The sequence below is a fragment of the Nannobrachium achirus genome (genome assembly GCF_963921795.1).
Source record: "Nannobrachium achirus genome assembly, chromosome: 5".
In the NCBI taxonomy this organism is placed as follows: Eukaryota; Metazoa; Chordata; class Actinopteri; order Myctophiformes; family Myctophidae; genus Nannobrachium; species Nannobrachium achirus.
In genome coordinates this window covers 18,168,711-18,194,620 of record NC_137814.1, presented here as the reverse complement: position 1 = coordinate 18,194,620, position 25,910 = coordinate 18,168,711, and the positions used below count along the sequence as shown (strand labels likewise).

General features: G+C 42.0%; 1 protein-coding gene across 1 annotated transcript; it reads left to right on the top strand.

Annotated features, from left to right (window-relative positions):
• Positions 1-3,837: 3,837 nt before the first annotated feature.
• Positions 3,838-25,894, top strand: c8a (complement component 8, alpha polypeptide). Its single transcript, XM_080726444.1, has 11 exons — positions 3,838-4,023; positions 6,344-6,452; positions 14,053-14,200; positions 14,824-14,971; positions 15,860-16,049; positions 16,143-16,325; positions 16,979-17,219; positions 18,785-18,931; positions 20,640-20,797; positions 22,539-22,773; positions 24,813-25,894. Exons 1-11 carry the CDS (start codon positions 3,899-3,901, stop codon positions 24,962-24,964), a joined length of 1,836 nt encoding a protein of 611 aa, XP_080582570.1. The 5' UTR covers positions 3,838-3,898; the 3' UTR covers positions 24,965-25,894.
• Positions 25,895-25,910: the final 16 nt, after the last annotated feature.

Genomic DNA, 25,910 nt, shown 5'->3' with positions numbered 1-25,910 from the left:
GGAGGGGGGAGATCCGGCACGATGTATTCTGCCTCATCCGTTCCGCTGCTATCGGAACGTAGACTCTTGGGCCTGCCGTATCCAAAGAACTTCTTCTTGGCCTTCTCCATGGTGCTCATGAATCGATTTTCTGATTCCCCACTTGTCTCCGCGAAAGGTGGGGTGACGGGGGCCTCCGGGCTGGAAGGGGTGCTCGAATGCTCTCCTTGGAGAGACGCCCGATCGCCCAACGTTTGTCTCTCCATGTACGGCAGCTCCCCGGGAGCGCTGGCGGGTCTGCTGGTCAGATCGGCGTACGTAGGCTCTTCTCTGCTGCTTTGCGCGACGACCTTGGATGCTTTGTTCGACTTGAAGGGAAGCAGCAGACCCTTTTTCTTGACTTTAACTGGTGGCCCGGCCGGTTTAGGCATCACGGCATTGAGGACTGGTAGAGCCAAAGGCGGGTGTCGGGACTGCTTCATGGCACCGCCGTCTCCAACGGGCTGCGTTGGCGGGGAGTATTGCGGTGGGAACGAGGCCGGGCGCGTGCCCCCGGGTGCCCTCGAACCATCTCTAAGCATGGCCGCGGCAGAGGCTGGTATCTTGCCCTCTACTGTGGCCTGGAGGGAACTGACCAACGAGCCGCAGTGAGCTCCTGGAGGTGGAAGACGTCTGGGCTTCTCTGCGATAGTTGGTCGACCATGATAGGCTTGAGCCACCGTAACCTCCTCCTGAAATCTGGCCCTCAGAGCTTTAACGTTGATCGGTCCCTCCTTGAACGAATTATAAAAACATAAGAAAAGAACAGGCCAGTTGAAATCACTGATGCCACCATAAGAATTAGGTGAACAAAGGGAGTAATGTTTTTGAATGTTTTTTAAATTATGGGTGTTGAGTTAAATCTCTATGCTGTACCAATAGCAATCATTGTATAGTGTGTTTGTTCATTTAAAAAAAAAGGGATCCACCCATCTCTCCGGGTCTTTAGTACACAAGAAATTCAGCCCCGGGATACCATTTTTTGAAAGAACCACCACACAAAGCTTCATCATCACCTTACATCTTGTATCATTCTGCACTTCCAAATGTTTCTGCTAATGTTCACTTCCAATATCACTTGTTTATCCTGTAGGGCAGTGTTTCTCAACCTTTTTTCTGCATGGGTACACTTTTCATGTCCCAATAATCCATGGGCACACCAACATAATACGGGGGTGTAAATATCGTCACTGTCGGGAAGAAACCTTGTATCTCCAAGTTTCAAATGTGTACGTTTCTTCGCAAAGCAAAGCCCTGCTTCATCATACAAGGCTGTCGCACAACACAACAGTAGTGAAAACAGCAGATCTACAAGCACACAACGCCTCACTGTGCTTGTAGATCGGCTGTTATCACTAGTTTAAATAATTTTTAAAATGATTAATACAATACTGGCTTTCAAGCAGTTTCGAGGGGCACACTTGATCCTTCTCAGGGGCACACCAGGCACAGTGGTTGAGAAACACTGCTGTAGGCCAGGCTATGAGTTCTCTCACCTGATATCCACCAGGACTGAACATGTCTTCACTGTCTACAATAAATGAACTTTACTGGAGAGATCCACTAGTCCACTATAAAACACTCAATGTAATGATTGCTGCTACTGGTCCTAGACAAGTCTTCCAAGCTTGTTATTCGCCCTTTAATTTACACTTGCATCTTTCATAGTATTCACAACCTTACATAACCTAACATTAACCAAAACATTTGCAATTCACCAAAACCATGCCTCAGTAACAACCTTTATCTGACATAATTCGGCTGTAGGCCTACACTTAAATGGAATGCAATATCAAAATATTGTGGCAAACATGGCGTGTGTGTAGGCCACAGCCTACCATGCATGACAACACTGGAGTTATGAAAACCTAAATGATAAAGTACTGTAGGCCTATTCAGGACACATCTTTACCTGTTCCATTGTAGTGCGTTTTTCGACAGTTGGCCCATTTGGTTATTAATTCCAGCCTTTACCAATTCATAATCACTACCCTGTTGACAGCTTATTTCTTTATAGACTGTCGTTCAATTGGTCGAAATGAGCTGTCAACAACAAACAAGCAAACAAACAAACAAACAACTGGACTCTACCGTCGCACCGCGCACGCACCTGCACGCACGCACAGTCTGCTGCCCGCTGCCAAGCGGTGACACTTGATTGTTTGATTGGTTTCAGCTGGTCCAGACTCCAGACATCACTTGTTTCCCACAGAGCAGTATGAAGTCGGGACCCATTTGTGGGTCGCAGACAGATTTTTACGGGTCCCTTTGTTTTTTGTTTCCTGCTTTTTTGGGTCTAATTATAGCCTAATATAGACCTATATTATTCATTGTGTTCAACATTCCCAAAAGAGCTTTTTTTCATGAATTAAAAACTAAATAAAATAAAATATCCCGGCAAAAAAATCAAAGAAAAGACATTCCATAAATTCCAAAAAACTAATACACCTATAGTCCAAGGTTACATACAGTAGGCTAGGATATTATGTTCTCAACGTGTGGTTCTCAAATGTGTTCCTGTGTGTGTGTGTGTGTGTGTGTGTGTGTGTGTGTGTGTGTGCATGTGCATAGCCTAATGTATTTTTTTTTAAGATCAACTATGGAACACTTTTTAGTTCCATGAATGTACTGCAGAGGTCACCTTTGGATCAGACATCAACCCTTGTTGGTGGATGTGACGTGCACCCACCCCCCCATTCTTACATCTGAAGCTAAGCCCCTCCATACACACAGTGAGTAGTGAGTTTGAAGATCTGCTAATTTTGCAATCTTTTTAAACTTTGGGAAATGTTGACTATTAGGCCTATATAAAATGCCCAAAATAGGGATGACAGTTTTAAAGTGGATATAAGCAAAGTTTAGATTTTGTGCAAGATGTTTAAAATTACCTCCAAATTAAAATTAAACAAATACAGAAAATGAAAAGGCCTCATGCTGTGATCTTTGTAGCCTACCAAGGGGCTCTAAATTAACCAAGTGGTTGTCACACTAATCAACAGTAAACTAAGTCTTAAATCCTATAATAGTTGACCCAGAGTGAGAGTCTATACAAAATATCTTTGGCAAAGTAGCCGATCTAAAAGCTCATGATGCGTTGTGTTTTCAGCAAATGTTCTCTCCAGAATAGGGATGCAAGGGTTCAAGGGCTTAACTAAAAGTGTATAATACCACTATGTGTATTTATTTTATTATAGGTACAGACTGTTAGCTTTGCCTTATTCTGTAGTGCAGGGGTCTTCAACGTTTTCACGCCAAGGACCCCTTAGTTGTTCATAGATTCCATATAGTTTCATCGTTTGCCAGCACAATCATCAGTGTATTTTGGATTCATGTCAATTTATGTTTTCAGATATTTAACCTTTTGAACTGTCAATATTTAATAAACTTGACCTTTCACTCTGTACTTCTGCTCTTTTTCCCCTCTACACCAAAGCTCTTGCCCAAAAATAGCCGATCTACAAGCTCCACAACGCCTCGCAGCGTGAGGCGTTGTGGGCTTGTAGATCTGCAATTTTTTGGCTAAAGTTCTCAGATTATGGACACTAGGGTTCAAGTGGTTGATATAAAAAACAAGAAAAAAAATTCTATTACTCAAAGATTTGGAGGACCCCCTGTAGGAACTCTGAGGACCCCCTAGGGGTCCCGGACCCCCTGTTGAAGACCCCTGCTGTAGTGTAAAGCACTCACAAAGTGTTTGTGTCTGTGCGCGTGCGTGTAGGTGGACAAATAGGGAGTTTGTATCGTGATTGATGGGAAAATGTTGTAAGAGCATGTGTTGTGTTTACCCTTAATCAATCATTCACTCTGGCTGGACTGATGATGTTGGACTAATAGAAGTCCTTCCAACCGGTATGTGAATTTAAGCAGGGTTATAGTAGCTATGCTCATGTTTAATATGGACATCTTACTGCATGTGCTCTTGGACTGCAGCGTACTCTTTCTGTTTCTCAAACACCCAGTCACAGAGGCATCTAGGATGAACCCATGGGTAACAGCTGAAAACAGGTGCAGTATTATTCCCTCTATATACAGCAGGGGTCTTCAACAGGGTGTCCGGGACCCCTAGGGGGTCCTCAGAGTTACTACAGGGGGTCCTCCAAATCTTTGTGTGATAAAGAAGTTATCCTCTTTAGCCAGATTCTTAACTAGATTCTGATAACTTTAGCCAAAAATAGCAGATCTACAAGCTCACAATGAGGCGTTGTGAGCTTGTAGATCGGCTATTTTCGGCAAAGAGGTTTGGTGTAGAGGGGAGAAGTGTTGACAGTTCAAGTGGTTAAATATCTGAAAACACAAATTGACATGTATCCAAAATACACTGATGATTGTGCTGTCAAACATGAAACTGTATGGAATCTATGACAAGGTTGTGGGGGTCCCTGCTTCATCTCTCTCTCAACTAAGGGGTCCTTGGCCTGAAAACGTTGAAGACCCCCCTGATATACAGTACATACGTATGCTTACCCTTATTTGTGACCCTTGTTTTTTATAGCTTATATAGCATTATCTAAGGTCGATGATACACGAAAGAAGAAGGAATAAGCAGGATATACAGTTCCACTTTTAATATTTATCTTCTTTAGTCGACTCTCCAACACAAATACAGCAGGACAGATGTCGGGTCGCAGTTTAGTATGTGAAACAGCACATGCTGACTCAGTCCGTCTGGACGTGTGCACTTTTTACGGTCTAAAGGTTTGCCGCCCTGACATCACGCTCTGGCTTCACTGTGATGTCACACAACTAACAGAATCCCTTTATGCCCATGTATGGAGTTCCCTGATGTCATAAATATTAAGCCCATATCTAACAGGACTTCATATGGGAATGCCCATATATGGAGGCCACATCGGCCTCATACCACACTAACATAATCCATATATGGCCAAGACAGCCCATATCTGTGTGGCTGGTTCTACAGACAGGGATCTCCATATATGGGCATAAAAGGGTATGATGTCAGAAGTCATAGACATCATAGGACTTTCACATAACAAATAACTGAGTAAGCATCTTTGGGCTCTCACAGCATATCTGTACATGGATCTCCATATATGGGTACCAGGGGTCTCCATATATGGGTAACTGGTCAGATATACATCACTAGCCAGATGGCCAAGACATGGCACGATGTCGCCCTGAGGCGTCTTACTAGTATAGTATACATACTTTCAAATAAGGTTAGACATGTATGTTCTCAATAGGATATACAGTATACAACTGCTCCATAAGCCATAACCAATAAGGCAATCCAAGTTCATAATGACTCTATGGGCAACTGGCAGCCCAGGGTGGCCCCCACCTTCACTTAATGCCGCCCGCAGTTTAATATCGGAATACTGATATAATGTATTGATTTCAGCTGTTCCAATTCCACACATGCAAACATGACCTGCTTTAATTAGGCTACTTCAGTCTATATTTGTATTTTTAATGACTAGTATTAAAATTGTATTGTCTCTTTTTTGTATGTCCAATGTATTTGTAGTTCATAGATTTAACATAAGTATAACTAAATGTATTTGAAATTAAATACAAAAAATTACTTTTCACGATTCCATTTAAAAAATATCAAAGATTATTCAGGATTCCAATTAGGGCTGTCACGATATGACATTTTGCATGACGATTAATTGTCACTCAAATAATTGGCGATTAACGATTTAATTGTGTTTTTGTCATTGATAATTACATTTCTGTTTGGCTTTTAGGCTTTGAAGTTGCATATGGTAGATATGACACATAACCTAAATATACAAAGAAATTACTGACATATTTGACAACTTACTACTTGAAAAATAACTTTGATGCGACGCGTTGTGAGCTTGTAGATCTGCTATTTCCACTATTTTTGACATGGAAACGATTATGACGATTATGAAAAATAATTACGATTATGTCAAATAATCACGATTAGACGATTATGTAATAATTGTGACAGCCCTAATTCCAATAAAAAAAAATAGCTGATCTACAAGCTCAAAACGTGTCGCAGCGCGACGTGTTTTGAGCCTGTAGATCGGCCTGTAGATCGGCGGGAATTTACTGGAGATTTTTTTGCACCACACTTCCGGTTAACAGCAGACATACAAGCTCACGTCGTGTCGCAGATGCAGCCGTTGTGAGCTTGTAGATCACACTCGGCTGCGGCGCCGGAAGCTCCGTGCAACTTCTGCGCAATGCACGATGGGATGTTGGAAAGTTGAGGATACTGGCTGCCAATGTGCCAAAGGCAAATTTCCAATTTTATGTAAAATTTGATGGACAATACCAAGTTTTCTTTATCTTATAACCCTCATGCGTTGCATTGTGTTCTGTTCTGCAGCTATGGTGCCAGGAGTGCCAGGTCAGCAGAGGTCAGGCCAACACCCGTCAACTGTAAGATGAGGAACTGGTCCAGATGGACCCCCTGTACCTCCTGTACAGACAGAAAGGTAGGGACCCCCTGTACCTCCTGTACAGACAGAAAGGTAGGGACCCCCTGTACCTCCTGTACAGACAGAAAGGTAGGGACCCCCTGTACCTCCTGTACAGACAGAAAGGTAACAGAGTCTCATTGTCTCTGTTCTCACATAGTGTTTTGGACATCGTAGTAAAGAAGGATCTTAAATTAGGCATTATACTGTACTTCCACATGAAACCCTTGTATCTACATGAGAAGGTCAGAAAAAGCAGAGACAGCTTTATTCATTGGTCGACTCGACACCATGCTATATTGCTTGCTGTATAGGGCATAGCAGTGGGCGTGGTTTTCTGGTGCCACTAACAAATCGAGGCCATTAATCTTTTCCCATAGAGATTTACTAAAATATGTATATCAATTATTTTAAGCATAGAATCAAGCCTTGCAGGAACCTGGTGAATCATGATCATAAATCCTTTGATTCTGTGAAAAAGAAAATATAAATCATGGGATGGCCAGTGCAGGAATTCAACAGGGTGTTCACCCAAAATATCTCCCAGTGGTCCTTTTTTGTAACCCCAAAAAGTCCATTGAGTTCGATGGAGGGGCGTGTACTGTATTCCTATTTTTACAATTGCCCCAGACAAAACGTGATTCATATTTTTGCCATATTGCCCACTCTTCTTAAAAAATAGTTACATCAGCATACCCATATAAGCTCCTAGACGTCAAACTTTCTAGTAATAACTAGAAGTTTGGGTATATGCACCTAGACGTCAAACTTTCTAGTAATAACTAGAAGTTTGGGTATATGCACCTAGACGTCAAACTTTCTAGTAATAACTAGAAGTTTGGGTATATGCACCTAGACGTCAAACTTTCTAGTAATAACTAGAAGTTTGGGTATATGCACCTAGACGTCAAACTTTCTAGTAATAACTAGAAGTTTGGGTATATGCACCTAGACGTCAAACTTTCTAGTAATAACTAGAAGTTTGGGAAATTGCAAGTGTGTCACGAGGAATCTTGCGGCAAATGAATTCCGTCTTACCATTTAGATTATATATTGTAATGTCAAGCAGGGGCGTCACACCAAATTCTGGGCCCTGGGTACAAGGATTCACTGGGGGGCCCCTGTGCTTTAACCATTGAAAAATAGCAGATCTACAAGCTCACAGCACGGCACCGAGTGCCGCGCTGCGAGCTTGTAGATCTACTATTTTTGAAAAATCGTGAAAACCTTTGAATATTTCAAATCGTTCTAAGGTTTTTTTTTTGAAAAACCTATGTTTCTATGTCAGTGGTGCGTTTTCATGTGATGGACCCCCACAATGATATTTATTTGGCCACAGACCCCCATCTCAAAATATTTAGTTCCAGGGCCTTAATTATTTTTTACTTTAGCTATTGAAAAATAGCAGATATACAAGCTCACAGCGCGGCACCGAGTGCCGCGCTGCAAGCTTGTAGATCTGCTATTTTTGACGTAATTTATTTTTTACGTAAACATTCAGTGACATTGAGGCAAGAATTCAAGGTTTACATCAAGGTTTAATCCAGATTATTGAAACATCAAAAAAACATTTTGAAACATTGAAAAATCTTCTAGGGGGACAGGGGTCCCTGGCACAAAGTATTTTCAGATGCAAGTCTGCAGCAAAAAAAAAAAAAAATATATATATATATATATATATATATACACATTTGGGAGTTCTTGATATGAAAACGCTTGAGAACCACTGCTTTAGGAAACACTTATTAAAGGTGTCATGTCACGCTGTCATGTCACGCCCCGCAAATTATCGTTATGATACAGTAGGTCACGTGGTTTTTGTAGAAACGGTTTTGAATCAATAGCTTTTAGAAACACTCATCAATAATATTAGCAAATGTGATTTACCTTTTTTTAAAGTGTCATTACCGCTTTATCGCCAAAATAAAAGTCTGGGTTTCCGAGGCTATTACCGCTTTAACGTGACTGTCATTGGCCACAACACAATTATATATTCTGCAAAAGTAATATTCCTCTTAAAGACTCTCAATGTCTTATCAACATCCCTTCTAAGACAGGGGTCTTCAACGTTTTCAGGCCAAGGACCCCTTAGTTGAGAGAGATGAAGCAGGGACCCCCACAACATTTTTATAGATTCCATTTAGTTTAATCGTTTGACGGCACAATCATCAGTGTATTTTGGATTCATGTCAATTTGTGTTTTCAGAAATTTAACCACTTGAACCGTCAATATTTAATAAACTTGAGCTTTCACTCTGTACTTAGTCTGCTCTTTTTCCTCTCAACACCAAACCTAGCTAAAATAGCTGATCTACAAGCTCACCACACCGTTGTGAGCTTGTAGATCGGCTATTTTTGGCTAAAGTTCTCAGAATATGGACGCTAGGGTTCCCCCTGTAGTAACTATAAGCCCTGTTGAAGACCCCTGCCTTAAAGACTCTCAATCCTTTCAACAGCATTGTTCCACACAGTTGGTGTTGATGAAGATGTTCCCAGGTAGCATCTTCAGAGGGACAGAAAGACCAGTGGAAATGTAGGGAAAGAGTGTGTCAGTGAAGGTGTGTGTGAAGGTGTGTATGTGTGTGTCTGTGTTAGGATCAGAGAATGACAGCTTCCCTTCATTCCAGTCCAGCTGGACTCTGATCCTCTGCGGCTTCTGCTTCAGTGAGAGATCAGTGGCTGATGGCGAGGATAATGCAGTGTATTTACCATCATAGATACATATACTCCAGTATTGACCCCCTGTGTTTCCCTTCCTCTGGTAGGACTCTGATAACACACCCACCTCCCAGCATGCATTGTCTCCCACCTCGACATCCCAGCTGCGAGTCCCCGAGTTAAAGCCCTCGGAACCCAGGACATAGCCGTAGTGGTCAAACCTCTCTGGGTTGTCAGGGAGCTGCTGCCCCTCTTCTCCGGGTCTCACCATAGTCAGATCATCAGACAGGATGCATACCGGATGGGCAGTGTTGGGGTCCAAAGTGACGGGATAGTAGGAAACAATGTCCCTCATCTTGCTCCAGACTCTGAAGCTCAGGTTGCTCAGGTGTTTGGCCATGTCTATCACTGGTCCTGACACCGGCTGTGGGTCCTGCAGTGTGAACTGGACTCTTTCCATTGTGGTCTTGTAGTTCTGCATGAATGAGACATGTTCAGCGCTCAGGTCCTCATTTATAGCTTTGATGTTGTTTGAAAGGATTGTTATGTCTCTCTTCAGACCCTCAATTCTCTCCTTCATCATCCGACTCTTCTGCTGCTCTTCCTCCCTCAGTGCAGAGAGGCTGGCCTCCTCTGCCTCTTGTAGAAACTGATGAAACTCCTTGAACTGATCCTTAATCTGCCTCTCTGTAAGCCGGGCCTGGACCTTAAAGTGGTTTGCTGTTTGGTAACTTTTCTCAAAGACCTCCAGTTTCTCCAGTTTACTCTTTAGTGATTTCTGGACTTCCTTCTTGAGATCCAGAGCAGCTTCATCGACAGGTCTGAAACTGTGGTTGGTGTGTTTTTTAGAATCTCGACACACAAGACACACCGGCAGTTGACATTCCAGACAGAACAGTTTGAATGGCTCAGCATGCGGAACGCAGAGATCCCCAGACGAGGTTCTTTTCCGCTTTGAAGCTCTCTGTCTCTCCTCTGTGAAGGCCTCACACAGGTTCTTCAGTGCCAGGTTACGGGTTGGAAGACCTGAATGTGTTTCCTTACAAACTGGACAGGACTTTATTATATGCTGTCTCCACCATTGATGCAGACAAGCATGACAGAAGCTGTGGCTACATGACAGGAGAACAGGATTTTTAAATATATCGTGGCACACAGGACAAGAGAAATCCTCTACTGGAAGAGATGACGTGGAAGGAAGAGATGACGTGGAAGCCATTTAGTCTCCGAGTGGAGCTACAAACACTCTGCTCAATACAGGAAGTCAGTCTAGTGGTGGTAACACTTCCTCCTCTAGAATGTTTACCTGAAGTTTACTTTCACTGTGAATGCTGGTTGCTGTTGTTAAAGTTCATTCGGCAGCAGGTTCCAGTGGTCACTATGGGTCACTGGGTCAGAAGAAGGTTCCAGTGGTCTGGGTCACTGGGTCAGTAGTCCCTCCTGTAGCTGTGGAAAGACAGTCCAGTCTGTGACAGTTGTGTTTGATCTGAAGGTCAATCTCTCAGATGGGTCTGGCAGGGGGGCAGACCTTTGACACACCACTGCAGACCTGTTGCAAAGCACACACACACACACACACACACACACACACACACACACACACACACACACACACACACACACACACACACACACACACACACACACACACACACACACACACACACAATTAACACTTTGAACGCCTATGACGAGCCCTGGTGCTGGCTTGGTGTTTGGCTTAGCGTTAGTGGAGTTTTCCCTAACGCCATGTTCCTCTACCTCCCAAATCCTTGGCAAATCCGGAAAGACCCGTCGTCTGGTCAGAAAATAACAAAAACTGTTTCGCCCCTCACCAAACCAAAGGCATCAGTGGACAGTTGAAAGCTTACTCTACTTAGTGGACGCGGTCTGAGCCCCCCACCACACGATTAAAATACATTTCTAGGGCAAAATGAAAAATATTCCACAATGAAAAACCACTTGCAGGCAGCAGCCGTTCGCAACTGGTAAAAAAAAAAACCTAGCCCAGCCCTACCCTCCCCTTCTTTGTATATACTCACTGTTTGTTTAGACTTGCTGTTTTCTTTTTTTTGTTCTTTCATTTTATTTTATTTACATATCTACTGTGCATAGTACTGTGTTCTATTCGTCTGTCATTCAATGTTATATGAGATACTTAAATGGTTTCCTGTGGAAATAAGCTTAGTCTTTTCTAGGATCTCCTTTTAGTAGACCTTGTACCAGTGAACTGTACCGTCATGAAACCGTACCTTTTCCTATGCAAACTTCTAATAAAGTCTTCAATCAATCAAACCCTTTGCTGTAAAAAAAATAGAACTGTGCTAATATACAAAAGCATTTATAGCCTTTTTTTTTTTTTTTTTACATTACCGTTATATTGTTAACTCTGCATTTGGAATCTTTATTCAGTGGATTAGTTTGAGATATGTTTTTTAATCCCGTATGCTGTGCCTGAACGCCACGCCATTCCCCGGTTTACATTGAGTGTAATACCAGCTTTCACCGGATGAGCCCCGCCACAACCGCCCATTGATGAAATACAGGGAACAGGGAGATTAAAAACAAAAATGACGGACTATTAGATTACAGTGCACACAGGTTCCTTCCTAATGTAGCGTTAACATCCGTAGCTACAGGGTCAGCACGTTATAAGGTTTATTTCGTACATGAACCGAGAAGGTGTCAAACCGCCATTCCGAAACACCGCCATTCCGAACATTGACTAGGGTTAGGGTTAGGGGAGAAGTAACGGCTTTCCCGCGCGGATGTTATCTCAAAGATAAGAAAGTAAAAGTCAGACTCGTAAAATAGACTAGATCCAAGCCAAGGCTGCAAAAGTATAAACAAACTAACGCTCACGTGAACATAAACCCAACAGAAACATAACGTAAAAATATAATATAATAGTGTACAAACAAAACTACTGTTATGAGATTGATTGAAAATGTAGTACACTTCAGTTCAAACAAACACATACCTCGCAGGGTGCAGACGACAACGGACGTTAGAGACACACAAACACAACTCTAAACCATGCTCTAAATTCATCGACTGTCCCCGAGGCTGAGTTGTTGTAGTGCAACCACTAAAAGTGTCCCACTAAGAACGCAACACCACACTATTAGTTCCGGGCAGATTCAAGAAACATAAGAAAAACACTTTGCAAGAAAAAATACATCATATAAACCAGTGGTTCTCAACCTGCGGGTCGGGGTCCCCAAATTATTTTGGCAACAATGTTTTCTCAATCAACAATAAACAAACCAACACAAAGTTAAAAGGTATCTGCTCATTTCTAAAGTGACAATTAAAGGACTTTTTAATACCTCTGAAAAGACAAATTGGCCAAATTGTCAGGCAGAAATTGTGAAAATAGCTCACAACACCTCGCAGTTGAGCCTCACGTCTCACAGGTGTTGTGAGCATGTAGATCTGCTATTTTCACAATAGAACCGTAATATACAAAATGTAATGCCTCAACTAGTGCTCGTCAGGGTGGGGAGGGGTCCCCAGTTAAAATATGATTATTTTGGGGGTCGCGGCCTGAAAAGGTTGACAACCACTGATATAAACAGTCAAACAAAACACACGCACGCACGCGTGCGCGCACGCACGCACGCACGCACTCTCAGAGTGGTGGGGGGGTCCTTGAAATTAGAACCACTGATATAGATGCTATGTTATCCAGATTTAATTGTATGTTGTTTAATGGGCTTACTAGACAATTTACAATGTAGACAATATTATAACACACAAGCGTATCCATCCATCCATTATTATTCTGTCATTGTGTTACTGTTTTCTAGGGGAATGCATGGGGGGATTGTGATTGCTTTATGTTCATTTAACTGTTTAATATCCATCACTGGTTTGGGAATTTTGTGAAGTTTTCACAAATGTCCCTACGATGAAAAGCTGTTGTGCTTTATTGAACCTATAATTATTTACCGTATTATCTACAGCCACGACCCCCAAGATAATCATATTTGAACAGGGGACACCCCCCCACCCTGACAAGCACTAAGAATTGAGGAATTACATTTTGTATAATGGTTCTATTGTGAAAATAGCAGATCCACGGCGCCTCGCAACGCCTCGCAATGCAATCTGCTATTTTCACAATTTCTGCCACTAATATTTGACAATTTGGCCAATGTTTAATTTGTCATTTTAGAGGTATTAAAAAGTCCATAAATTGCCACTTTAGAAATGTCCAGATACCCTCTACCAGGGGAGGAATTTCAGGGTGGCCATGAAGGCCATGGCCGTCGTTGCCCCTCAGTTTGGCCTTGTGCCCCTCAAACCAATGGCATGTCCTGAGGCCACAGTGGCCGCCCCAGCTGACTGAACCACTTTCTCCTCTGTCTCTGTCTTGTCATGTAGACAGTAGACACCGGTGTCTCTTTCTTGTCATTTAGACACCAGTATCTTTTGTTGAGTCTCTCGTTTTTAAACCAATCCAGTATCTTTGATTGGTGCAGGGTTGAGCAATGGATCAGATTCCATAATGTATTTATTTCACAGCGGATAGTCTACATATTATATTTACAATCTTCTTTAACCCTTAAATTCCATTCATTCTTTCAATGGACTAAAATCTTGTTTTATTTGATGGCCTTCCTGCCCTGGCATTTGGCCTTTGTGCCCTCAAACAATGGACGACACCAAAGGCCAAGTGGCCTTGCCCCGGCCTAAAATGACAAAATTCCAGGCCTGCCCTCTACTATTGAGTGAGAAACTATTGTTGCACATTAAGTTAATCATCTGGGGACCCCCCAAAATAATCCCGACCCACAGGTTGAGAACCACCAATCTACAGTACAGTATAGTGTATATCTTTCTTTATATATGCAGCTGAGCTAACTGGAGCGTAGACATCCTCTACCAATGGATGTACTTGTGGTGCAGTCGCTGTTTTGGTAATGTGAACTGATAGGTTGTTGTTTGTTTCTTTTAGTACCGTTTCCGGTCTGTGGAGAAGCCCTCTCAGTATGGCGGGTCAGAATGCCTTGGAATGCTCTGGGACGAGCGGACATGTCCGACCGCTACAACCTCATGTCTGGTGGAGGACTACTGCGGAGACAGCTTCACATGCGAAGTATCAGGTTGATGTTATTCACAACAACAAGCCCTCAGGCAAAACCTTCCTTGTTCTTCTGAGGAAGGAAGGTCTTGCACGGTTGCGTGTGTGTGTGTGTGTGTGTGTGTGTGTGTGTGTGTGTGTGTGTGTGTGTGTGTGTGTGTGTGTGTGTGTGTGTGTGTGTGTGTGTGAGAGAGAGAGAGAGAGAGAGAGATAGAGAGAGATTGTGTGTGTAAGAAGACAATTTATCCTGTGTATGTGCCCTGTGCAGGTTAGTGTGAATTCCATGAGTATATCGTCACTGTCGGGCAGAAACCTCGTATCTCCAAGTTTCAAATTTGTACGTTTTTCACAAAGCAAAAGCCCTGTTTCATCACATAAGGTCGTCGCACAAAAGTAGTCAAAACAGATGATCTACAAGCACACAACGCCTCGCACTGTGCTTGTAGATCGGCTGTTTTCACTAGTTTAAATCATTTTACATTTTTTAAATACAAAACAAACGGTTTTGGACATACAAGGTTTCCAGCAGACAACGACGATATGAGTGTACAGTATATGTTGGTGTGTGTGTGTGTGCGTGCTTGCGTGCATGAGAGAGCGACTGGTCTCTCATGTACAGTACTGAATAATATGTTGTGTCTTCAGGACGTTGCATCAGCCGGCAGCTTCAGTGTAACGGAGAGCCAGACTGTCAACATGACAATGACGAGACAAACTGCACCAAGGTCAACTACAGAAGCGATAAGTGCTCCACTTTTCAACCTGTCCCCGGGGCAATACACGGCACGCAGGGGTACCGATTCTACAGCACTCATATTACATTGAGTTTATATTCATGGGTTCAATTTGTAGTCCTACAGCGGCCATATTCAGGACGGGGGGCGCTCTCCATTCCGACTTGTCGCCACTCCGACAGTGACTTCTTATTGTCGAAGTGGCAACACTTCCATAGAGGTTAAGGTTAGAGTTAGGGTAAGAGATAGGGTTAGTACTGTCGGAAAGGAGACATGTCGGAATGGAGAGATGCACTCATTGAGGACCAACAATCAGACAAGTGAAACACCTGTGTTGGTCCTCAACATGGCCATGGTAGGACTACACATTGAACCCATGAATTAAAAGTACAAATGTAATTGTTTTGTTTTCTAGCCCACACAAATACAATAAAACTGTCACCTCTAAGCCCTAGAGCAGGGGGTCTTCAACGTTTTCAGGCCAAGGACTCCTTAGTCGAGAGAGAGATGAAGCAGGGACCCCCACAACCCATAGATGATACCATATAGTTTCATCGTTTGACAGCACAATCATCAGTGTATTTTGGATTCATGTCAATTAGTATTTTCAGATATTTAACCACTTGAACCGTCAATACTTAATAAACTTGACCTTTCACTCTGTACTTGAACTTGTACCTTTTCCTCTCTACACCAAACCTATTTTCCGAAAATAGCCGATCTACAAGCTATTTTTGGCTAAAGTTCTCAGAATATGGACGCTATAGGGTTCAAGTGGTTAAGGAAAAAAAACGATTCTATCACACAAAGATTTGGAAGATCCCCCTGTAGTAACTCTGAGGACCCCCTGTTGAAGACCCCTGCCCTAGAGCATGCAGACAAGAGTATCGGAGTCGGGGGGCATGACTCACTCAATGACTAATGTGAACTGATTTGATGTGTTATAGCTTCAATGTCCTGACTGGAGACTTTGTGGACAAAGTTCTGGACCCAGATTACTTTGGAGAAACATGTGAATATGTCTACAATGGAGAATGGAGAAAATTCACCTATGACTCCTTCTGTGAAAACCTGAACTACAACGACTTGGAGAAAAACTACCGGAAACCCTACAACTACCACACCTACCAATTTATGGTATTTGACTTGTTTATTTTATGCATCCCACCACGTTGAGCTGTGTCGTAATCAACTTTCACACCTTTCACACAGCTTTCCTGCGTCCCATAGGCTGAAGCTTCTTCCGAGGGCACCGATGAATACTTTGAAGACATGGTTCAGTTGCTGAACGCAAGGAAAGAAGGCGGTTCTTTCAATTTAGGTTTGACAGTCGGGATCGGCCCCGTTGAAGCTGGAGTAAAGGGCAGCCGGGAGAGCGAGTTCCTCAAAAATCTCACAAGTTATAAAGCCAAGGTAAAGTACTAGAGTTCACTTCTTTCCAATGCCTTTCTTATTCCACACCGTCATGACTAATGACTCATGGTTGATTGTTTGAAATCGGTCTGAAAAGTCACCTACAGACGGCTGCTACTCGAAACTTGTAATAGACTAAGCCCATACTTACCTCCCCTTTTCCACTGTAAATATCTTCCTTTTCATTTTCATTTTCTTTTCTTTTCTTATATTTTATGCTTTTTTTCCCTTTTGTTATTGATGATATCCTATGCAAAATATCCACTTACTAGGATCTCCCTTTATTTGACCTTGTACCAGTGATTTGTGCTGTCATGCTGTACTTTTTCTTATGCAACCTTCTAATACATTCTTCAATCAATCAAAATGTTTTATGAACATTTGTGTGTTCTTTTGTATGTAACTGGGTCTTTTTTTCTTTAAACAATATCATCATTAAATAAATAGCAAACCTGGAAATAAGTTAGAAAATACCAACTATTTATTCATACATGGTTCATAGTGGTTAAATCTTAATAAATGTTAGTGGTTAAATGTCAATACTTGAGTTCAAATAATTATTTATTTTAGGCGCGGCCCTACCAGAAAACGTCGGGTTAAGGCAGAATCTGAGAACTCTACAAGCTATATCTTTTTGTCGTTTGTCCCTTTAGGATGTTGGGTTCGTCAGGCTCCTTTCCAAAGTGCAAACGGCCTGGTTCAAGATGAGAAGTGAGAAGCTGATGCTCCATGAGGACATGTACCAGTCTCTCATGGAGCTCCCAGTGAGCTACGACTTTGGATTCTACGCTCGCTTCCTCAACACCTACGGAACGCACTACGTCACAGAGGGATCTATGGGAGGAAGTCTGGAGTACATCCTTGTCACCAACAAAAAGGCCATGGCATCTAGTCGTAGGCTACTTTTTAAATGATCATCGTGTGTTTTTAATTGTTGCTGTAACCACCTGCTTAGCAGTGTTTTATACTTAAAGCTGGAATCCATAACTTTCAGTTTCATGTATACAGATTGGTAAAAATGATGTTTGAGTCACTAAAAAGGTTATGGATTGCTGCTTTAACATTTTAAATATAGCAAAAATAGCCCATCTACAATCTCTCAACATCGCATAGACCAGTGTTTCTCAATCTTTTTTGGCTAGAGTACCCCCTTTCGCAGATTTTTTAATCCAAGTACCCCCTTTACCCGACAACAACATTTTCCCAACTGCAATTAAAACCATAACTAGCGGTATATAACGTTATAACCCCCCCTTTCACAAAAAGTTAAAAAAGGGTGAGAGTTTCAACACTGTGGCCATAACATCTTAGTCGGGAGTTAGACATGACAAAAAACACAACAAGCAACCAGGTCTATAAAAATAAGCCAAAAATAAGCAACTAGGGCTTGTGAAATGTGAAAGAATTGTGGTGTTTCTCTGGAGGAGAGTTTCGCAAAATACCTACAATATCTCAGAATAGGGAAGAACAGAGAAACATAGCCCACAAGTGCACATTCAAGTGCAGATAAACAGCTACTTTCATAACTTTTGTCTCGTCAGTGGTTAAGAATCCAGACACAATTGCACAATTTCTTTCACAATTTTTGTCTCACAAACATTCAGCTATCAGACACATTAACATTTACACCCTTCCTGTCAATTTGTCTGCAGTTTTGTAAGCTAAGCCTCTCTTCTAACTTGAATCTCACACCTGCCTTAAATACAATTTGTACTTTGCCTAATTTGACACTGACTACTGACAAACTACTATTAGTCCCATTTAAGCTAACTGTTCTGTCATGCTGATCTCACTCTGCTCATTGATACTTTTAGTATAAAATGTGAGTACTTTTTCCACCACTGATTTCACACGTGTTACCGTGTTCTCTTTCAACATCACTGCAAATGAAACGGCAGCTTTTAATCTATGCGTTTTAAATTTAAATTCTAGTAAATTACATTCAAACAACATTCAAACACATACCAGTTGCCTGGTAGCCTAATATGTAAGTTGGGTTGGCAACTGTCAGGCTCACAACAAGTTTCTCCAAGTGTCATCATTAAACATAACAGTAAAAGTTTTTTCTCCTTCTAATTCAATTGTAGTTAATTATTTAACTATGAATAATAGTATCATGGTTTATACTTCTATTTATATTTTTGGGGGCCATTATCTTGAGTACCCCCTGCAGTACCTCCGCGTACCCCTAGGGGTACACGTACCCCCATTTGAGAAACACTGGCATAGACCATATTCACCTGGCGGCCATGTTTGAAATTTGCATTGAAAACTGCACCTATATAGGGTGGCAATTACAGTGGCATTTCATTGACTTAATGGCAAGATGTGCCTTGTGAATATGGTCTATTGCAACTTGTTCTACTCGGTCTGTGTTCATTATGGTTAATTATGTACTTTAACTTTGTTACGTTCCAGCACTGTGAATAACTTGTTCTCATTCCTTTGTACTTTGACAGGCAGGGAGACTAGTCATGTGAGCACATGTATCAGACGTTCAATTGGTTTAAACACTCCTCTCGGCGAATCCAAACAGGTGGAAGTCGGTCTCACCGCGTATGACGAAGACTGTAGAAAATATGGAAATTATTCTTTTGAAAAAAAAGGTGAGTCAGTGCCATACTTGAACAAGTTAATCAAAAATCCCAAAAATCAATACATTTTCACGTTCTGCTACAAATAACATGTTAAGCTTAAAGGAGTCGTTCACCCGAGAAAATTACGTATTTTCTATCAATTACACACACCATGAACTTGAAGCCTTCATGGAGATTTTATTTTCTTCTTTTTTTTCCTCCTACTACTGATCTATGACCTGGTCATCAAATTATTAGTCTAGATGGAAAGGGGGGTCCGCGCGCATAGGGTGATTTTTTTCGCCACCTATCATTTCCTAAGATTCTGCCAGGTACCAAGCTGAAATATGTTCTCATGGGGTTCATTTTTAACGATTTCTTGCACCTATACCCATTTACTTACTATACAGGAAAAAAAGACGTAGAAGAAGTAGCATGTGCGGGAGCTAACTAGGGGTTTTTCATGATTCTGAATCATGTGAATCTGTGTAGCATGAAAAACATTCCTTGGGCAAAAAAGTGCCCCACAAAACTATGGGTTTGTGATGAAAAGTGATGAGTCATCACTTTTCACAGATTTGTGGGGTACATTTTTAGCCCAAGGAATGTTTTTCGCGTGAAATAAATGCTTGCAATGGATTCAGAATCATGAAAAACCCCTAGTTAGACCCCTCACATGCTACTTAGAGCAGATTTTTTGGGGGGTCTTTTTTTCCTGTATAGTAAGTGAATGGGTAGGTACAAGAAATCATTAAAAATGAACCCCATGAGAACATATTTCAGCTTGGTACCAGAATCTTAAAATATAACCTTCAAGGATTAAGAAAAAACAGGTGGCTAAAAAAAATTCACCCTATGCGCACAGACCCCCCTTTCCATCTAGACTATAGGAATCGGACACAGTTTTTTTGAGGTGAACTACTCCTTTAATGGGCTGTCCACACAAAGCACTATAACTATAAATACCAGTAAGACTCCCTAATCGGGAGATATAAGCGACCGCCACGTCACATGTACCATATACACAAATTGGGCAGTTGCAAAATATGTGTTTTACAAAAATCGGCCACATGGGCGCGCTACAAGAGGCCCATGTGCAGGTAAATGTGAAGATTTTAAGTGGCATGCATGCCTAATTGCCTATGTGTTTGCCTATCCAGCAAACTTTAGAAGGCAATCATAGCCTATCAGGAGGGATATGGGAAATGGTACAGATGCATGTTGCTGACATGAGTTGCGAGATCTGTAGGAGCAGTGTCCATTAAAAAGCAGCAAAAAAGCAGCCTCATGGTGGCGCTAGAACAGGGGCATGTGAGAAATCAGGGGCGGAGGTTGTGATTTGCCAGCCAAGGAGTGTGTGTGCAAAGTTTGGCATGGATAGGGTCAACGGTGCCGGAGATAAGAGTAGGGGCAAAAGTGTGACGTGATGTGACGGACAGACGGAGGGGCAGACAGAGGGACAGACATACAGCCGGTGGAGGTTTTGATAGTAACTGCGACGTACCTAACGGTCGCAATATTGTTTTAAAGATAGTTCCAACTGAAGTGGACGACAGAGTCCACAGCACAGCTATCACGATGGTGGTGAATATGTTTATAGTCATACTGCATGGTGTGGAAGGCCCAATTTATACTCCATTAGAAAAGCGACACCATCGCATATAGGCTATGCATTTCTCACAAGGTCAGAGATTGTTATGCTAAACATAACCTACATGTATGTTGTTGATGTGTGTAGGTTCAACCGACCCTTTTGAGATTATTCAGGATGCGTTCACGATAGTGAGAGGTGGAACCATCCAGCGTGGCGTTGCCTTAGTGCCTCTGAGGGATCCTGACACCTACAGGAAATGGGGGAAGACCCTCCAGTACAACCCCACACTCATTGATTACGAGGTAAACATTTCATCCCTTTTAGGAGCGACTTTGTGCATGCTGGCATGGCGCTAGCTATAGCCACTAGCTCCCGGGTTAGGGTTTTCTTTCTTTCTGTCTTCTTTTTTTTATTTGGAAAAAAAAGAAGAAAAAACAATGGAAAAGTAAATGAAGACAGATGAGAAATAAATCAAGATTTCCTGTTGTTGTCCAAATTCAGCACTCCGGTCCATTCAACCCAATCTAAGCAGTCAAATTCACACCATATCACAACATACTTTACATAGGCGATCTATGGACTGCTGGTGGGAATTCAATTCAGTTATAGACTACTTGAACTTCATTGTAGGCCTACAACATCGCTCTTTGGATTAAGGGTGTCTGATCAGATCTTTTGAAAATAGCACATCTACAAGCTTCAAATGGCCGAAATATATATACAGATATGTAGGGCTGAACTGGTTAATGTATGTTTTGTTAAAAAATAATCAAAATCTACAATGTAACTATAGTAACTAAAGTTACCAAATAATTGTAGTGGAGTAAAAGTAAAGGGGAATTTCACCCCTGGAACAAGGTCCAGTCTGTGTGGGGGGGGGGGGGGTATTCATATATTTGAAATTGGTGCCTTATGACCGGGGGGAACAAATGCAGTAGATCATGTTCCTCTGGGATGTGTTCGACTGCATTACTACAACTACCAGCATGCTTTGCTGGTGAAACCCCTCCCACATTTTCAGTGTCATGAAGATCTTTGGCTCTGGGGGTTGGCATCGCCTGCAGTCATGTAGTCGAGAAGCTAACGGCTGCAGCCTGCGGGAAGTCTGCAGATGCGGGTCTGAAGACCCGGGTCTGGAGACCCCATACTACTTGACTTTACTGCCCCCTAGTGATTCGGTGACTGTGCAGACATTGTAGTCACTTGGACAGGGCACTTGTGGGCTTGCCCAGGCCATAAATATAACGATTGCATTCACCACGGCTTCGTAACTCGCGCGGCGCTCCGCCGGCCGCGCGGCCCTGGCCCGCTCTTCGCGGGCACTCGCGCCTGCAATGTCGTGGACAATCGAGTGGCTCCGCCTGGAGCTAAGGCTGCCACTGGGAGCAGTAGAGAGGTTGACCTGGGTCTGCAGACCTGTTTGCAGACCCAGGTCTCGCAGACGCCTTCCTGCATACCTGTTTGCAGACCCAGGTCTCGCAGACGCCTTCCCGCAGGCTGCAGCCGTTACTACTTGGAGTAGTCAGGAAATTAAGTGAGATCAGTGTCTTGTGATGCGATTTGCATGATAAGACACTTGAAATACCAAAATATCTAAAAACACAGATTAAACACAAAAAGAGAAACCAGGATTGTGTTTCTTTTGTCACAAGCAACATTAAAATAAGATTTGGTTGTCTCAGAGTTGAAACAGCCCTTTGAAGGAGTAGTTCACCCCCAAAATGACTTTTTTCTATTGATGATTGATTGAAATGTTTTGTTGCATTCCTAAGACAAAAAATTAAATCAATTATAATACATTTACCCCCATTGATTCCGGATGGGGACCAAAATGCATTACTCCCCATCCGGCTCCCCATCCGGAATCAACTGGGGTAAATTTATTGTAATAAATTATTGAATGCAACAAACACACAAAAAAATCAACACAACAGAATAAAAGTAATTTTGGGGGTGAACTACTCCTTTAAGGGCAGTACTTCCAGGCTATAGTAGTACATGTACTTAGTTCCTTTACACCTCTGCTCCTGTCTCATGAACCAGATCATGCCCATCTACGAGCTGGTGCGTCTCAGCACGGCCGCGGACCACGTGGGCCAGAGGCTGGCCTACCTGAGGAGAGCCTGGGAGGAGTATCTGCAGGAGTTCAACGCGTGTCGCTGCGGGCCCTGCAGGAACAACGGCCTGCGGGCCCTCGTCCAAGGCACCGCCTGTGAGTGCATCTGTAAGGAAGGCTTCCGGGGAAGTGCCTGTGAGGACTCGGAGCTCGCCAGACCAGGTGAGGAGGTCAAATAAATACAGTTGGTTCACACAAGCCTTAAGCGTAAGTGGTTTGCCTAGAATTATTGAATGCTTTAACCAGTGAAAAATAGCAGATATACAAGCTCACAGCGCGGCACCGAGTGCCGCGCTGCGAGCTTGTAGATCTGCTATTTTTGAAAAAGTCCTGAAAATGTGTGCAAATCTTTGAATATATGTATTTTCAAAGCGAACGTTTTGTATCTCAAATTTTGCTTATGGGTGGTCCCTGGAACTAAATATTTTGAGATGCGGGTCCGTGGCCAAATACATATCATTTTGGGGGTCCTTCACATGAAAAAGTTTGAGAACCACTGACATAGTAGTCTCTCAAGAACAGACTAACTGAGCTCCAGTTAAGTGAAAAGGACCTTTTGTTTTCTTTGACGATGGCTGGCCAGATTGCTGACATAGAAACATAGGTTTTTCAAAAAACCTTAGAAGGATTCAAAAGACACTTATAGAATTGGGTCAAAATTCTAATTTTCACGATTTTTCAAAAATAGCAGATCTACAAGCTTGCAGCGCAGCACTCGGTGCTGCGCTGTGAGCTTGTATATCTGCTATTTTTCAATAGTTAAAGCATAAAATAATGATACACAATAATATGTACCCGTTCTAAATGGGTTAAAATTCTATTAATTCTATTGGAATTTTGGATTTTATGCCATCCCGGTAAGGCTGTGATGTAGAGGCCTACACTGCTGTGTTTTTTCGGCCGAATATAGGAGCGAATTTCGGAGCACGTAAATGAAGAACTGAACCTCACGTTATGTCAATCGCGTTTGCACACTGCCGCCTGTTTCGTATTTATTTTCGGACCACTGGGTCCCTTTCTCTCTCTATCTCTCGTTCTCTCCTTGCCCTGAAAAACGCATTTCGCAAAGTAAAAATGCAGCAGTGTGCAACCAGCTTAACTCCTGTTTTCTGAAAAACCTTTTAAATTTTATAAATGTTTGTTGCTGTACATAGCAACAACTACCCCAAAAGGGAATCCCTGAGAACCACAAAAAGGGTTCCTGTCCTAAATGGGTTAAAACCGGGAAGGCATCAGTGTCATTTTAGATTTTAGTTATATAGACAGATGGCAACATGAGATGAATTTTTCTTCAAATCTTGAAATATTGGGGGGTCCTTATTGTGGAATGAAAAGGTTTGAGAACTAATGATTTAGAAGGCATTTGTAGAATGGTCCTCAGGTCTTAAAAGGGAAGAGATTCCATTTTCAATATTGAACTATGTCATAGTTCAATATCAATATTAGAGGAGTTGTGTGGAAATAAAAAAAAAAAGGTTCCCCCTTCTGTGTTGCCTAGAACTGGAGGATTGATTTTGGGGTTTGTATTGTAAATCACACCAGTGTGATGTCATCTCGGTGTGATTTACAATACAAACCCCAAAATCAATCCTCAACAACACAACACAACTCCTGTAAGTTATATTAATGACATAGTTCAATATTGAAATGGTCTTCCCCTTTAATGTCTCTACACCAGGGGTTCCCAAACCTTTTTGTCTCAGGGCACCCCATAAATATTGTTTTAATCCGAGGCACCCCTACATTATAATTTTCACTCCCAGCACCTTATATTTATAGCATATCGTCGTTGTCGGGTGGAAACCTTGTATGTCCAAAACCGTTCGTTTTGTATTTATCATCTATAAAATGTACTAAACTAGTGAAAACAGCAGATCTACAAGCACACGTTGTGAGCTTGTAGATCGGCTGTTTTCACTAGTTTTGTGTGACAGTCTTGTATGATGAAGCAGGGCTTTGCTTTACCAAAAGACGTACACATTTGAAACTTGGAGATACGAGGTTTCTGCCCGACAGTGAGGATATTTTAGTGATTATTTTGCAAGGAAAACATTGAGACAATAGCCATTTTGGTTAGAACTGACTGAACATAACTTTGTACTTCAAGTTTAAAATTATACAAAATAATATTTTTTCAAGTGTACAAATACATTCCAAATATTATCAAATGATCTCTTGAAAACCCCTGCTCTACACAACAGCTGAGCCATCAGATGGAGCGTGGTCATGCTGGGGCCAGTGGTCAGCCTGTCAGTCGGGGAGGAAGACCCGGAACCGGCTCTGTAACAACCCGGCACCGGACAGCGGCGGAGCGCCGTGCCTGGGCACCGCCTCTCAGGCCCAGGGCTGCTGAAGAAGTGACATCTCTCAAGTCAACATCTGAGGCAAACCCAGGACAATGTCTTCTTCTCGCATGTCGTATTGGGATCAGCCTTCCCATGCCTGTTCTCAACCTACTGTACAGCAGGGGCCTTCAGCCTTTTTCAGGCCATGGACTCCTTAGCTGAGAGAGAGATTAAAGGACAACTTTAGTTTTTTTACAACAAGGGTTCATATTTTAGATTGTAATTAAAGAATATAAAAGATGAGTGTTAAAATTATTTCATTTACTTCTTTCTATTGTTTTAGAGATTCTTATTTCAGTGGTTGGGGGCATGCGTACAAGTAGCTAAATATGTAATTTTACACAGAATAAGCCCATTCCCAAGATACAATGCAACCTTTCATGGTTGGATGTGACTTATGGGAGCTAGAAGTGTTACTCTAAATAGCAATAAAGAAACTGCTAGCTTATTGTGTCTAAAAAATACATATTTAGCCACTTGTACGCATGCCCCCATGCGTACACATGCCCCACATTTTAGCACGGTAAACACGATAAAACAATAGAACGAAGCAAATGAAAACATTTTAACACTCACTTTTTCTTTTCTCTAATTACAATCTAAAATATGAACCCTTGTTGTAAAAAAACAAAGTTGTCCTTTAAGCACTACACATTGTATAAATTTGTGTTGCAAATTAAACCTTTTTCATAGATTTCATAGATAGATTCATAGACTTGTTACACAGCATTATCATCAGTGTATGTTGGATTCACCTTTGGATTGACCTTTCACTCTGTAGGCTATTTGGTACTCTGTACTTTCACTCTGTACTTCGCCGAAAATAGCCGATCTACGTATACAAGCTCACAATAATTATTATTATAAATAAATGTTTACTTATATAATTTATTCTTGGAACTATTCACATGCAAAATGGTGACTTGAAAATGAATTACATTTCAATACAAAGGA